This window comes from Bos mutus, chromosome 7 (genome assembly GCF_027580195.1).
Source record: "Bos mutus isolate GX-2022 chromosome 7, NWIPB_WYAK_1.1, whole genome shotgun sequence".
Taxonomy (NCBI): Eukaryota; Metazoa; Chordata; class Mammalia; order Artiodactyla; family Bovidae; genus Bos; species Bos mutus.
In genome coordinates, this window is record NC_091623.1 from 78,999,305 (window position 1) to 79,013,929 (window position 14,625).

Below are 14,625 nucleotides of genomic sequence, written 5' to 3' on the forward strand. Positions count from 1 at the left end.
CAGGTAGCCAAAGTATTGAAGTTTCAGCTTCAGCATCAGTCCTTCCAATGAACACCAGGACTGATTTCCTTTAGAATGGACTGGTTGGATCTCCTTGCAGTTCAAGGGACTCACAAGAGTCTTTTCCAACATCACAGTTCGAAAGCATCAATTCTTCAGCTCTCAGGTTTCTGTATAGTCCAACTCTCACATCCATACATGACCACTGGAAAAACCATAGCCTTGACTAGACGGACCTTTGTTGGCAAAGTAATGTCTCTGCTTTTTAACATGCTGTCTATGTTGGTCATTACTTTTCTTGCAAGGAGCAAGCGTCTTTTAATTTCATGGCTGCAGTCACCATCTGCATTGATTTTTGAGCCCCAAATCACTTAAACATCTTAACATAATATGTTTCCGTCTTTTTTTTTTTTTCTCATTAAGCTTTTTTTAATGGGTCTCAAATTCTGTGACAGATTTTTGGTCAAGTTGTTTTCATTAAAAAGTACTGATTTTAAAAACTAATAACTTAAACTGCCACACACAAAACATATGGTCCACAAAAACATTCTCCTTTCCTTCTGAAGGTTTTACGATGCATTGTTATCATTAACCAGTCTTTTACTATTAAACTTAAATGGCCAATTGAGACAAACAGTTCTGAGACCGTTCTTCCACCACTGATTAAGACTGGGGTGGCAGGTATTGGGGATAATATTCATTTAGCCTTCTGAGCTTTCTGGGCAGACTTGGTGACCTTGCCAGCTCCAGCTTCCTTCTTGTCCACTGCTTTGATGACACCCACAGCGACTGTCTGTCTCATGTCACATACAGCAAAATGGCCCAGGGGAGGATAATCAGAGATGCTCTCGACACACATGGGCTTGCCAGGAACCATATCAACGATGGCAGCGTCACCAGATTTCAAGAATTTAGGGCCATCTTCCAGCTTTTTCCCAGAACAATGATCAATCTTCTTCAGCTCAGCAAAGTTGCAAGCAATGTGAGCTGGGTGACAATCCAGCACAGGTGCATGTCCAGCACTGATTTGGCCTGGATGGTTCAAAACAATCACCTGAGCTGTGAAGCCAGCAGCTTCCATGGGTGGATCATTTTTGCTGTCACCAGCCACATTGCCATGACGGACATCTTTGACAGACACGTTCTTGACACTGAAGCCCACATTGTCCCCAGGAAGGGCTTCACTCAATGCTTCATGGTGCATTTTTACAGACTTCACTTCAGTTGTTACATTGACTGGAGCAAAGGTGACCACCATGCCAGGTTTGAGAACACCAGTCTCCACTCGACCCACAGGGACAGTACCAATACCACCAATTTTATAGACATCCTGGAGAGACAAACGCAAGGGTTTGTCAGTTGGGCGAGTTGGTGGCAGGATGCAATCCAGAGCTTCAAGCAGGGTGGTTCCACTGGCATTGCCGTCCTTACGGGTGACTTCCCGTCCCTTGAACCATGGCATGTTAGCACTTGGCTCCAGCATGTTGTCACCATTCCAGCCAGAAATTGGCACAAATGCTACTGTGTCGGGGTTGTAGCCGATTTTCTTAATGTAGGTGCTGACTTCCTTAACAATTTCCTCGTATCTCTTCTGGCTATAGGGTGGCTCAGTGGAATCCATTTTGTTAACGCCAACAATTAGTTGTTGCACACCCAGGGTGTAAGCCAGAAGGGCATGCTCATGGGTCTGCTCGTGCTTGGAGATACTGGCTTCAAATTCACCAACACCAGCAGCAACAATCAGGAGAGCACAGTCAGCCTGGGATGTGCCTGTAATCATGTTTTTGATGAAGTCTCTGTGTCCTGGGGCATCAATGATGGTAACATAGTACTTGCTGGTCTCAAATTTCCACAGGGAGATATCAATGGTGATACCACGCTCACGTTCAGCTTTAACTTTGTCCAAGACCCAGGCATATTTGAAGGAGCCCTTTCCCATCTCGGCAGCCTCCTTCTCGAACGTTTCAATTGTTCTCTTGTCGATCCCGCCACATTTGTAGATCAGATGGCCAGTCGTGGTAGACTTCCCTGAATCTACGTGCCCAATGACGATGTTCATGTGGGTCTTCTCCTTTCCCATTTTGGCTTAGGTTTAACGGTGGTTTTCACAACACCTGTGTCCTGGCGGCAAACCCATTGCGAAAAGGGTGTTTCCATCTTAAACATAATAAAAATCCAAACATGTGGACCAATCACTGCTATGAAGCATCATTGTCACGGTTTTACCCACAATTCTCTCAGTCAGGCACTGACTCAAAGGAGCTGGAGTTACTTTCTCCCAATTGCATATTGATTTATGTAGATTTCTCAGGACTTCTTTCTGAACATTAATCAATGCTGTTTCTTACATTTGGTGTATAGACTAGAGATAGTCATTTGTAAAGTGTTACAATACTACCTACTCCAAGTTACCTACTAGTAGGTGGGATGAAAAAAACTATTTCACAAATTAATGCAAAAAGCCCTAACAATTCTATTTTGGTTTATAGTATCTCAATTTTAGGAGTAATATTATCAACTTCTCGATTACCTGTACAAATGGATGGGAAAAAACCATAGGTCTATAAATTACAGTGAGTAATCAAAAAACTTTTCAAGTGCATTCATCTGATTGTTTTCCAGAATATCTATGTTTTGTTATATAATAAATATTTTCAAACAAAATCAACATGTATTAATGTCCTTAAACCATCCAGGCTTCATTAAACTCTTTTCACTTACTAAACTTTTGTATCTTCTTTGTTTTGACACACTTTCCTTGCTCTTCTCTTCTGTATGTCAGGAAGTTTTCAAATCATTTAGTTCAAATACTGAACTACTCAATAAGCAGCTACTTGATTTTTTTTCTTTTTCTGTATGCACCACCTGGCATGTAGGATTTTCGTTTCCCGACCAGGATCAAACCCGTCCCCTGCAGTGGGAGCCCGGAGTCCCAACTGCTGAGCCACCAGGGAAGTCACAACTACTGATCTTTAAGGATGACTTCGGAGGAGTGGTCCTCACCAGGTGCTTTATCCCTGTTGTTTATTTGCGCCCATCTCTTGGATTGGACATAGTAATAACAGTTTTCGTTGTTGAGCGCTCTTTTCAGTCATTATCCCCAAGAACAAAGAAGAGTTGGTTCTAAATTCAATTCAGATTTAAAATTATTAAAATTTACCCCAAACAATACAAAATTTGGTTTTATTTTTGCCCTTCAGTTACCCAATGTGAAGTCTGGATAAATAAAGAATGCACAACTATAGCTTTCTATTTAACTTCTATTTTTGCTATTTAAAATGCTGTTTACCCTCAAACCCTTCTCCTTCTTCATATTCCTTTGCCTCTATTCTATACTTGAGATTTTTTTCTCACCTATTGTAAAAGAAATTGTGATGTCTATTTTCATACAATTTGATTTTGGAATTTTGTCACCTGATGTAGTGAGTTCTTCCAAAATAAAGTTTTTTTCCAATAAAATTTTAAAAAGTAAAATGAAATGAAATGATCCTCTTGCAAATAGCATATAGTTGGTTGTGTTTTTTACCCATCCTGCAAATCTTTGTCTTGACTGGAGAGTTTAATCTATTTACATTTAATAAATTATATTTAAAATAATTACTTATCAGGAGGGATTTACTTCTGCATTTTGCAATTTTTTTCTATTTCCCTTATAGCTCTTTGTTCCTCATTTCTTGTGTTTACTTCTTTTGCATAACTTTGTGTAGTGAAACATTAAAATTCCTTTCTCATTTCTTTTTGGGTACATTCTTTTTTTTTTTGCCATACCTTGCCATACACGGGATCTTAATTCCCCAATGAGGGACTGAGGCTGTGTCTTATGCAGTGGAAGCGTGGCATCTTAACCACTGGACTGCCAGCAAAGTCTCTTGTGTATATTCTTTAGCTCTTTTCTTTGTGGTTACCATGGAGATTATATTTAACATCCTAAAGTTATCACATTCTAATTTGAATTTATACCAGCTTACCTTCAATAACATATAAAAACTCTGCTCCTTTAACAGCTCTGTTCTCACCCCTTTCAGTTGTTTATTACAAAATTTTATCTTTATACATTGTAATGGTTATTTTTTTTACTATAAAAAGAAACTAACAGTTGGTGCATGCAGTAAGCTGAATAAATCTCCAAAATTATGCTGAGTGAAAAAAGCCAGTCTCAGAAAGTTACATACTGTATGATTCCATTTATATAACATTCTTGAAATGACAAAGTTATAGAAATGGAAAACAGATTAGTGGTTGTCTGAAGTAAGAGGGAGTTAGGGGTTGGGTAAGAGGGTAGGGAAGTGGGTGTGGCTATAACAGGACAACATGAAATATCCTTGTGGTGAGAGAACTACTGTTTCTGGACTGTATCAATGTCAATATCCTAGTTGTAATATTGTGTTATACTTTGCCAAGAGGTGATGGGACCAGATGCCATGATCTTAGTTTTCTGAATGTTGGCATTTTAAGCCAACTTTTTCACTTTCCTCTTTCACTTTCATCAAGAGGCTCTTTAGTTCTTCTTCACTTTCTGCCACAAGGGTGGTGTCATCTGCATATCTGAGGTTATTGATATTTCTCCCAGCAGTCTTGATTCCAGCTTGTGCTTCATCTGGCCTGGAATTTCACATGATGTACTCTGCATATAAGTTAAATAAGCAGGGTGACAATATACAGCCTTGATGTACTCCTTTCCCAATTTGGAATCAGTCTGTTGTTCCATGTCCAGTTGTAACTGTTGTTTCTTGACCTGCATACAGATTTCTCAGGAGGCAGGTCAGGTGGTCTGGTATTCCCATCCCTTTAAGAACTGTCCACGGTTTGTTGTGATCCACACAGTCAAAGACTTTGACATAGTCAATAAAGCAGAATAAATGTTTTTCTGGAACTCTCTTGCTTTTTCGATGATCTAATGGATGTTGGCAATTTGATTTCTGGTTCTTCTGCCTTTTCTAAATCCAGCTTGAACATCTGGAAGTTCATGGTTCATGTACTGCTGAAGCCTGGCTTGGAGAATTTTGAGCATTACTTTGCTAGCATGTGAGATGGGTGCAATTGTGTGGTAGTTTGAACATTCTTTGGCATTGCCTTTCTTTGGGATTGGAATAAAAACTGACCTTTTCCAGTCCTGTGGCCATTGCTGAGTTTTCCAAATTTGCTGGCATATTGAATACAGCACTTTCACAGCATCATCTTTTAGGATTTGAAATAGCTCAACTGGAATTCCATCACCTACACTAACTTTGTTTGTAGTTATGCTTCCTAAGGTCCACTTGACTTCACATTCCAGGATGTCTAGCTTTAGGTGAGTGATCACACCATCATGGTTATCTGGGTCGTGAAGATCTTTCCTGTATATTTCTTCTGTGTACTCTTGCCACCTCTTCTTCTGCTTCTGTTCTGTTAGGTCCATCTTCTGCTTCTGTTAGGTCCGTACCATTTCTGGAGTTTATTGTGCCCATCTTTGCATGAAATGTTCCCTTGGTATCTCTGATTTCCTTGAGGAAATCTCTAGTCTTCCCCATCCTATTGTTTTCTTCTATTTCTTTGCATTGATCACTGAGGAAGGCTTTCTTATCTCTCCTTGCTATTCTTTGGAACTCTGCATTCAAATGGGTATATATTTCCTTTTCTCCTTTGCCTTTAGCTTCTCTTCTTTTCTCAGCTATTTGTAAGGCCTCCTCAGACAACCATTTTGCATTTCTTTTTCTTGGGGATGGTCTTAATCACTGCCTCTTGTACAATGTCACAAACCTCCATCCATAGTTCTTCAGGGACTCTGTCTATCAGATCTAACCCCTTGAATCTATTTGTCACTTCCACTGTATAATCGTAAGGGATTTGATTTAGGTCATACCTGAATGGTCTAGTGGTTTTCCTTACTTTCTTCAATTTAAGTCTGAATTTGGCAATAAGGAGTTCATGATCTGAGCCACAGTAAGCTCCCGGTCTTGCTTTTGCTGCCTGTACAGAGCTTCCCATCTTTGGCTGCCAAGAGTATAATCAATCTGATTTCGGTATTGACCATCTGGTGATGTCCATGTGTAGAGTCATCTCTTGTGTTGTTGGAAGAGGGTGTTTGCTATGACCAATGTGTTCTCTTGTCAAAACTCTGTTAGCCTTTAACCTGCTTCGTTTTGTACTCCAAGGTCAAATTTGCCTACTACTCCAGGTATTTCTTGACTTCCTACTTTTGCATTCCAGTCCCCTATAATGAAAAGGACATCTTTTGGGGGTGCTAGTTCTAGAAGGTCTTGTAGGTTTTCATAGAGCCATTCAACTTCTTCAGCATTACTTGTCAGGGCATAGACTTGGATTACTGTGATACTGAATGGTTTGCCTTGGAAACGAGCTGAAATCATTCTGTTGTTTTTGAGATTGCATCCAAATACTGCATTTCAGACTCTTTTGTTGACTATGATGGCTACTCCATTTCTTCTAAGGGATTCTTGCCCACAGTTCAGTTCAGTCGCTCAGTCATGTCCCACTCTTTGCAACCCCATGGACTACAGCATGCCAGGCCTCCCTGTCCATCACCAACTCCAGAGTTTACCCAAACTCATAACCATTGAGTTGGTGACCATCTCATCCTCTGTCCCCTTCTCTTCCCACCCTGAATCTGTCCCAGCATCAGGGTTTTTTCCAATGAGTCAGTTCTTTGCATCAGGTGGCCAAAGTATTCTTGCCCACAGTAGTAGATATAATTGTCATCCGAGTTAAATTCACCCATTCCAGTCCATTTTAGTTCACTGATTCCTAAAATGTCGATGTTCTCTCTTGCCATCTCCTGTTTGACCACTTCCAATTTGCTTTGATTCATGGACCTAACATTCCAGGTTCCTATGCAGTATTGCTCTTTACAGCATCTACCTTGCTTCTATCACCAGTCACATCCACAACTGGGTGTTTTTGCTTTGGCTCCTTCCCTTCATTCTTTCTGGAGTTATTTCTCCACTGATCTCCAGTAGCATATTGGGCACCTACTTTCCTGGGGAGTTCATCTTTCAGTGTTCTATCTTTTTGCCTATTCATACTGTTCATGGGGTTCCCATGGCAAGAATACTGAAGTGGTTTGCCATTCCCTTCTCCAGTGGACCACATTTTGTCAGAACCCTCCACCATGACCTGTCCACCCTGGGTGGCCTTAGATGGCATGGCTCATAGTTTCATTGAGTTAGACAAGGCTGTGGTCCATGTAATCAGTTTGGTTAATTTTCTGTGATTGTGGTTTTCAGCCTGTCTGCCCTCTGAGGGACAAGGATAAGAGGTTTATGGAAGCTTCCTGATGGGAACTTATAGCAAATGTTGATACCCCAGTGAAAGCGAGTCACTCAGTCGTGTTAGACTTCTTGTGACCCCCCCCATAGAATATACGCGTCCATGGAATATATGTATCAATGGACCATAGAGTCCATGGAATTCTCCAGGCCAGAACACTGGAGTGGGTAGCCTATCCCTTTTCCAACAGATCTTCCTGACCCAGGAATCGAACTAGGGTCTCTTGCACTGCAGGCGGATTCTTTACCAACTGAGCTACCAGGGAAGATTGGCATGTCTCTAAAAAGCTTAACTTTAAAAATACCTGAAAGTATTACCATAAAATGTTATCATTTGTTAATTCTGTAATTATCTGTTAATTCTGAGTGGTGGTTACAACAGCAGTAATATAGCATGTAGTTAAAACAGCACAAAGGAAAACACAAGCAGAAGCAAGCCCAGAGCGGCAGATCCTACTTCCCAGGGAAGTCAAGCATCCTAGGTTAGGCTCCTGTCCCTTATCATAATTCGCTTGCCGACTCAAAGTACGTTAGTTTCATCATCTGCAGAGCAAAACAAACTGATAATCAACACCAGTCACTGGGCGGCGATGAGAGTTAAAGGGGAAAAAAATCCAATTCTGCAGCTCTAATTTGGCCCTAGATAGGAGCGGCGCCCCAATCAGGTACTGCCGCGCCGCGGCCTCGGAGCATCTGGGACTTGTAGTCCACCCGGCGGAACTCGCTGTCCCGGCAGCTCCCGCGGCGGCGGCTGGGCTACGTGGCGAGGCAGGCTGCGCCTGCGCGGGCAGGTGGGGGCAAGATGGCTGCTGAGCGGAGCTTGTGGGTCGTCGGGCTCTGCCCTGGGTCCCGGTTGGGTAGGGTCGTTCGGGTCCTCCTCCTATTGCTGTGGTTTGCGGCCCGCGGAGGCGCGCTGTACTTCCACATTGGGGAGACGGAAAAAAAGTGCTTTATTGAGGAGATTCCGGACGAGACCATGGTTATAGGTACGGGGGAAGGGAGAGAGTTTTCAACAAGACCGCGGTCTTGGGGTGGGGGTGGGGGGAGTGCGGGAGAGTCATGTCTTCAGAGCCGGGGGCAGGCTGCCTCGCAGTGCCCTGGCCACCGTGGACCCGGCGCCACCTTGCGCTCCTCAGACTGGTCTCGCCCCGCTTCCCTCCAGGAAACTACCGGACGCAGCTGTATGACAAGCAGCGAGAGGAGTACCAGCCGGCCACCCCTGGGCTTGGCATGTTCGTGGAGGTTAAAGACCCAGAAGATAAAGTGAGTCGGCTCCGCTGAGCCCCGCACCCCCAACCCCGCTTTGCACTTGGGCGCCAGATCAAGCAGACATTGGTACTTCCCCTCATAGTTTCCGCATCTGCTAAACTGGTAAAAAAAAGAAAAAGAAAAAAAAAAACCGTTGGTACTGTGGGAAGAACCTGCGTTTTCACTCCAGTCTAACCTTGGGCTGTTTCAGTGCTAGCTGCTTCTGTCAACTTGTTACTGATATCAGTGTGACTTCGCCAAGTCAGTTGCTTTCCCTGAGCCATTTTTTCTAGGTCTGTGAAATAGAAATTCATCCATCTTACAGATGTGATGGGTGGATTAATTGTGGTGCTGGAAACCAAAGAGTTTTGTTGACTCTAAAGCTGTGGCATATAGACTTTAGGATATCAGGGAACAGGGTATTTTCCAAAAAGAAAGAGCAGCTTTTAATTTGACGAATAAGGATATTAAACCATATCCCAAACCAACTAAACAAAACCGTTTAGCTGTCAACCTTTCACTTAGAAGAATCAGTGAAAGAGTTGAAAGGGCATGAGTTATGAATAAAGTAAAGAGCTTTCCAAGAGTGGCCACATGCCAAGTTCATGTCAATCCCTTTCTCCAGATAGCTCAAAGGCAAGTTTTTGGCAACTGCTGCTAACAACATTGGAACTTTTAGTGTTGTGGGGTGTCTCTGCTTGTCAACTTTTAAGGTACTTAGAGCCAGTGTTCTTGCCTGGAAAATCCCAGGGACGGGGGAGCCTGGTGGGCTTCCGTCAATGGGGTCGCACAGAGTCGGACACGACTGAAGCGTCTTACCAGCAGCAGCAACAGTAGAGCCTTAAGCACCATTCAGCCTGCTCAGACGGTAAAACGTCTGTCTACAATGCGGGAGACCCCGGTTCGATCCCTGGGTTGGGAAGATCCCCTGGAGAAGGAAATGGCAATCCACTCCAGGACTATTGCCTGGAAAATCCCATGGACAGAGGAGCCTGGTAGGCTACAGTTCATGGGGTCGCAAAGGGTCGGACACGACTGAGCAACTTCACTCAATGCTCATTGAAGTCTCTGCTCTCCAGGTTATCCTGGCCCGGCAGTATGGCTCTGAAGGCAGATTCACCTTCACCTCGCATACCCCTGGTGAGCATCAGATCTGTCTTCACTCCAATTCCACCAAGTTCTCTCTCTTTGCTGGAGGCATGCTGGTAAGTGGACCCATGTTGGATTCTTTCAACCTATAGCTCATCAAGACTGGGAACTGGTGGTACTGTAGGTGACTGTCAGATTTTGTGTCTCTTAATACAACTGGGTTTCCAGTGAACATTAAGGGGGTGGTTGCAGAGCTTTCTGTATATGCTTTGGTGAGAGCATCAGCCAAGGCTTATTCTTGCCTTTGGGCCTAGAGCCCCATAGGGCCAGACACTGAGGAGGCCTCAGTCAGTGTTGGCTAAATGAACAAATGAAGAAAGGTGGGAGGACCAGCTATTAGGCACTGGCAGGAAGACAGAGCAGGGCTACCTGATTCTCCCAACCTTCCTTATCTTGTCTGTCTCCAGAGAGTTCACCTGGACATCCAGGTAGGTGAACATGCCAACGACTATGCAGAAATTGCTGCCAAAGACAAGTTGAGTGAGCTGCAGCTACGAGTGCGACAGCTGGTCGAGCAAGTGGAGCAGATCCAGAAAGAGCAGAACTACCAGCGGGTGAGTGGCTGGGCAGGAGCAGTGGGCCTCTTCCCAGAGGCTGCCCACTGGCTTAGCCAGGAGTTGCACATCAGATTCATTATAAATCCAAGGGACTTCTGTGTCTGTGCTGCACTGCCAGCCTAAAACGTGGGATGGGTGTTACTAACTCTACTTTGTAATTGAGAAGACAGTCTCTTAAGAGGCTGTCGTTGTCTTATTAGGAGCCACACAGAGTGACAGAGCAGGAATTGATACCAACACCTTGGGTGTTCTTTCCATGGTTCTCAGTGCCCCCAGGATTAGGGGTTTCAAACTCACTTGTGTCCCAGAGCCAGGCCTGTACCACGAATGGATCTGTGACCGTAAGGACTGGTAGAATAGCAACCTATCTAAACGGGAACAGCTGCTGTTGTCAGCTGAAGACAGCATTGCAGAATTGCTCACCCAGGGTTTTAAGAGATACTTAGGGGTCCAGGTTTTTGTTTTTTTTTACGTAAAAAATTCTGAGTTTTAAATGTTGTCTAAACATTGTGTGAGCCTATAAAATACATGTGTGGGCTCAATTCAGCCCCTGGACCACCAGTTTGCAACCTGTGCACACAGTATGCAAGGAGCAGTTTGGGAGACCCAGGCAGAGGGCTCAAGCAAATCCATTTCTGAGTGTCCCAGGACAGGTCTGTCTGATAGAGTAATGCCACAGTCACTTTACCACTCCTCCAGGCATCACGGGAGGACCAGGTGAGGGCTTTACCTGACAGATGAGCCAATGGACCTGGGAGAAATGAGTGGGTTACCCAGGGGCATATGGCTGGTGAGGATGAAGACAATTCATTCCCAGGCGGGGTGGTTTTTTTCAGACACTTGGAACCTGGGCAAAGTTAGTTGGTCCTGGGGCATCCTCTGGAGAGGGAACCCAGTGGTTCTAGTGGCCCCAGATGAGGCTCAGCCAACTCAGGCTTCTCTTCTGTTTTCCCTTCCCACAGTGGCGAGAGGAACGCTTCCGGCAGACCAGCGAGAGCACCAACCAAAGGGTGCTGTGGTGGTCCATCCTGCAGACCCTCATCCTTGTAGCCATCGGTGTCTGGCAGATGAGACACCTCAAGAGTTTCTTTGAAGCCAAGAAGCTGGTGTAGCCATCCCAGGCTTCCCAGCCCAGCCTTCCTCCCTGGCTGGGGAAGAAAGGACCTCCTGGACTGACTTCTCTCTGGCAGGAGGACTGGTTTCCAGCCATGGGTATTTGGAGGGGAGAGGGGCCACAGCCCAAGCCGAGGGCAGCAGCTTGGCTGGCTAATGTGAGCAGGTGGTTGGGTAAATGCCTGCCCCCTCCCCTGGGCCCTTTGCAGTAATCTGGTGAAGCCACCGGGAGCCCTACTGACACCTCAGAATCACAGTGTTACTGATCAGGGATGTGAGCCTGTTATCTGGGGTGACTGGGGGGAGGGGAGCGGGTGGGCAAGCCAGTCTTCCTTGTGTCTTCCTTTGCTAACTTGGAACTTTGACCAGGTTGGGGCATAGCTGTGATTCCCTGCCACCCAGGAAACCTCACTATTCCCTCCTTGGGCCTAGACCCAGCCTGCTGATCCAGGGTTTGTGTCAGTTGAGGGTGGGGTATAGGGAGTTGCAATGTGGGAAAGTAGCCCTGAGGTTGACCCCAGGTTCTTCACGTGGTTGTTCTTTTGGGGACTGAAGAAACTGGGGTCAGGCCAAGCAGAGGCCTTGGTGCTGGTTGGGGATGGGGCCTGCAGAGTCTTAGTTACTGATTTCATTTTCAATAAGTCTAGGTTTGTTACATTGGTTTCCCAATAAAAAAAAAAAAATTGACTTCTTGTCCAGTGTAAAGTTACTCTTCTGCCAGTGGGCATAGCACTGTAGGGTGCTTGAGGGAATGTCAAGCTTTTCCAGTGGGCAAAGCACTTAACATTTTAAGACGAGTACCCACCTGTGGACTTCATTCCTTTCATCCTCTCCAATCTTCTAGTGGCAGTGGGTGGTGGTCTTGCCCAAAATCATGCAACAAGTAAGTTGTGCAGTTGGTGCTAAAATCCATACCATTTCTTCTGTGCATTTGCCATCTCACCAACCTTTCCAAAGCAGGTGGACAGAATTGTTCTGGTGCTTCAAAAAAGTGCCTAGTTAGTGAAGGTAGTATGCACTGATCAGAGGACTGCAACACGTGTGGAAGAACAGGAAGCCCTGGGCTGGGGGCAAGAGGAAGGTACTGATGGGCTTAACCAACAGCACGGAATCTCAACAAGGACTTGGAAGGAGAGGAAGGATTCTGATAAAAGAAGGGGGACGGGGTGATTGAAGGGAACAGAGGCAAACAGCTGGTGTGGAGATAGACGAGCATTGTTTCAGCTAGAGTTGAGGGGGCAATGAGAAAGCTGGAAAGGAAAGTTGGTTAGTATTAGAAAGTTGAATCCCAGGTAAGAGATTTGGACATTGCCAAGTGTTCAACAGAGTTTTGAGTATTAGAATCCTATGAAAATAAATACAAGGGAGGTTAATTTCCTCGTGGCTCAGTCATAAAGAATCCTGCCAATGAGGGAGACCTGAGTTCACTCCCTTGGCCAGGCAAATCCCCTGGAGAAGGAAACGGCACCCACTTCCTGCCTGGGAAATCCCTGGCAGGATACAGTCCATGGGTTTGCAGAATCAGACATGATTTAGCGACTAAACGACAACAATCTATGTAATGAGACAGTGGGAAGGCAAGTTTGGGGACTACTTGAACTGCTAGGAGACTAGTCTGAACACACACTGCCACATAGACCTCCACATTTAGGGAGAAAACAATTAAGAACAGCTTTAAATGACAGAAAAACTGTGACGATAGTTAACTTCATTACTAACATTATTCAGTAGTATGGTATATTTGTTAAAATGAATTAACCAGTAGGGCTGTGCTCAGTCGTTTCAGTCATATATGAAGGACCCTGAGCCCCCCTGCCGGGGATTTCCCAGGCAAGAATACTGGAGTGGGTTGCCATTTCCTTCTCCAGGGTGAACCAATAGGGATAGTCCCTGCTTTATGCAGATTTCCTTAGCTGTTACCTTGTGTCTTTTTTGTTCCGAGAGCTCATGTAGGAGATATCATTATTACATTTAGTTGTCTTTCTCCTTGGGCCCTTCTTGGCTGTGACCGTTTTTCAGATTTTCCTTGTTTATTGACTTCACAGTTTTCAGGAATATTGGTCAGGAATTTTGTAGAATTTCTCTGAATTGCAATTGCTCTGATGTTTTTCACATGATTAGACTGGGGTCCTGGGTTTTTGAAAGAGCACAGAAAGTGTCATTCTCATCCCATCATATTAAGGGTACTAATTATCAACATGACTGGATATTACAGTTTAGTTAAGGGGCTTCCCTGTGGCTCATTGGTGAAGAATTTGCCTGTCAATACAAGCAACATGGGTTCAATCCCTGATCTGGGAAGATTCCACTTGCCAAGGAGCAACTAAGCCCACGTGCCACAAATATTGAGCCTGTACTCTAGGGCCTGGGAGCCCCAACTACTGAAGCCCGAGTGCCCTAGAGCCTGTGCTCAGAACAAGAGAGGCCACTGCAATGAGAAACCTGCACAACACAGCGAGAGAGTAGCTCCTGCTTATTACAGCAACCAGATAAAAGGTCAAGCAACAATGAAGGCCCAACATGATAAAAAAATAAAATTATTTAAAACATTATTAATTTGGAATTTTACATGAAATCTGATTTCTTGAGGTAGATCTGATACTAGAGGGGCTTCATTCTGAGATGACAACAATTGGCTGGATTGAAGAGTCTCCTTAAGGTGAGCTTGTGCTTTCCAGGCCAGTCCCATCTCCCAGTTTCCATCATTGGCCTTACCTGACTGGTCTCTGCAGGGGTCACCCTTGCCTTTGTCATCAGCTAAATCAAGGCTGGATTTGTCAAGGTTTTAGTATAAGGTACGGTAACCTGGGAGAGCTCAGCAGGAAGGGACCAGTGGGTTTGTAGGCTGGGTTAAAGGGAGAAAGGGGGTTGCTGGGAGTGATTAATTTCCTACACATAGTGAAGTCCTCTCGAACCAGTAGTTGAGATCATAGACTGTGCAACCAAACTACCTGGGCTTATATTTTGAACTACCTCTTCGTGCCTTAGTTCACTCGTTAAAGATGGCATATGTACAATACACATAAAGACAGAGATAGCAGTAGTAAAGAATTTGGAAAAATGACTGGCACATGGTAAGAACTCAGTGGATGTTATTAGCTATTTATTAGAAATCTTAAAGTTTGCCTGGAAGAACAGAGGAGATCAAGTCTAGTAACTTTCCCATTCTCATTTCCTAGGTGGAAAGCTGGCCCAGGCAGGGGCTAAATTCCCACTGTTGAAAGGCCAATATGGGAAGTCAATTTTACTCTCTTCTTCAGTTCTCAACTCAGCTCCAGAAATACTCCTCCCCTGGA

General features: G+C 44.6%; 1 protein-coding gene and 1 pseudogene across 1 annotated transcript; one reads left to right on the forward strand and one right to left on the reverse strand.

Moving 5' to 3' along the window:
* Positions 1–413: 413 nt before the first annotated feature.
* On the reverse strand, positions 414–2,130 carry LOC102274030 (elongation factor 1-alpha 1 pseudogene; annotated as a pseudogene).
* Positions 2,131–8,035: 5,905 nt separating this feature from the next.
* On the forward strand, positions 8,036–12,016 carry LOC102274319 (transmembrane emp24 domain-containing protein 9). Its single transcript, XM_005904617.3, has 5 exons — positions 8,036–8,248; positions 8,425–8,525; positions 9,590–9,715; positions 10,067–10,213; positions 11,179–12,016. Exons 1-5 carry the CDS (start codon positions 8,065–8,067, stop codon positions 11,326–11,328), a joined length of 708 nt encoding a protein of 235 aa, XP_005904679.1. The 5' UTR covers positions 8,036–8,064; the 3' UTR covers positions 11,329–12,016.
* Positions 12,017–14,625: the final 2,609 nt, after the last annotated feature.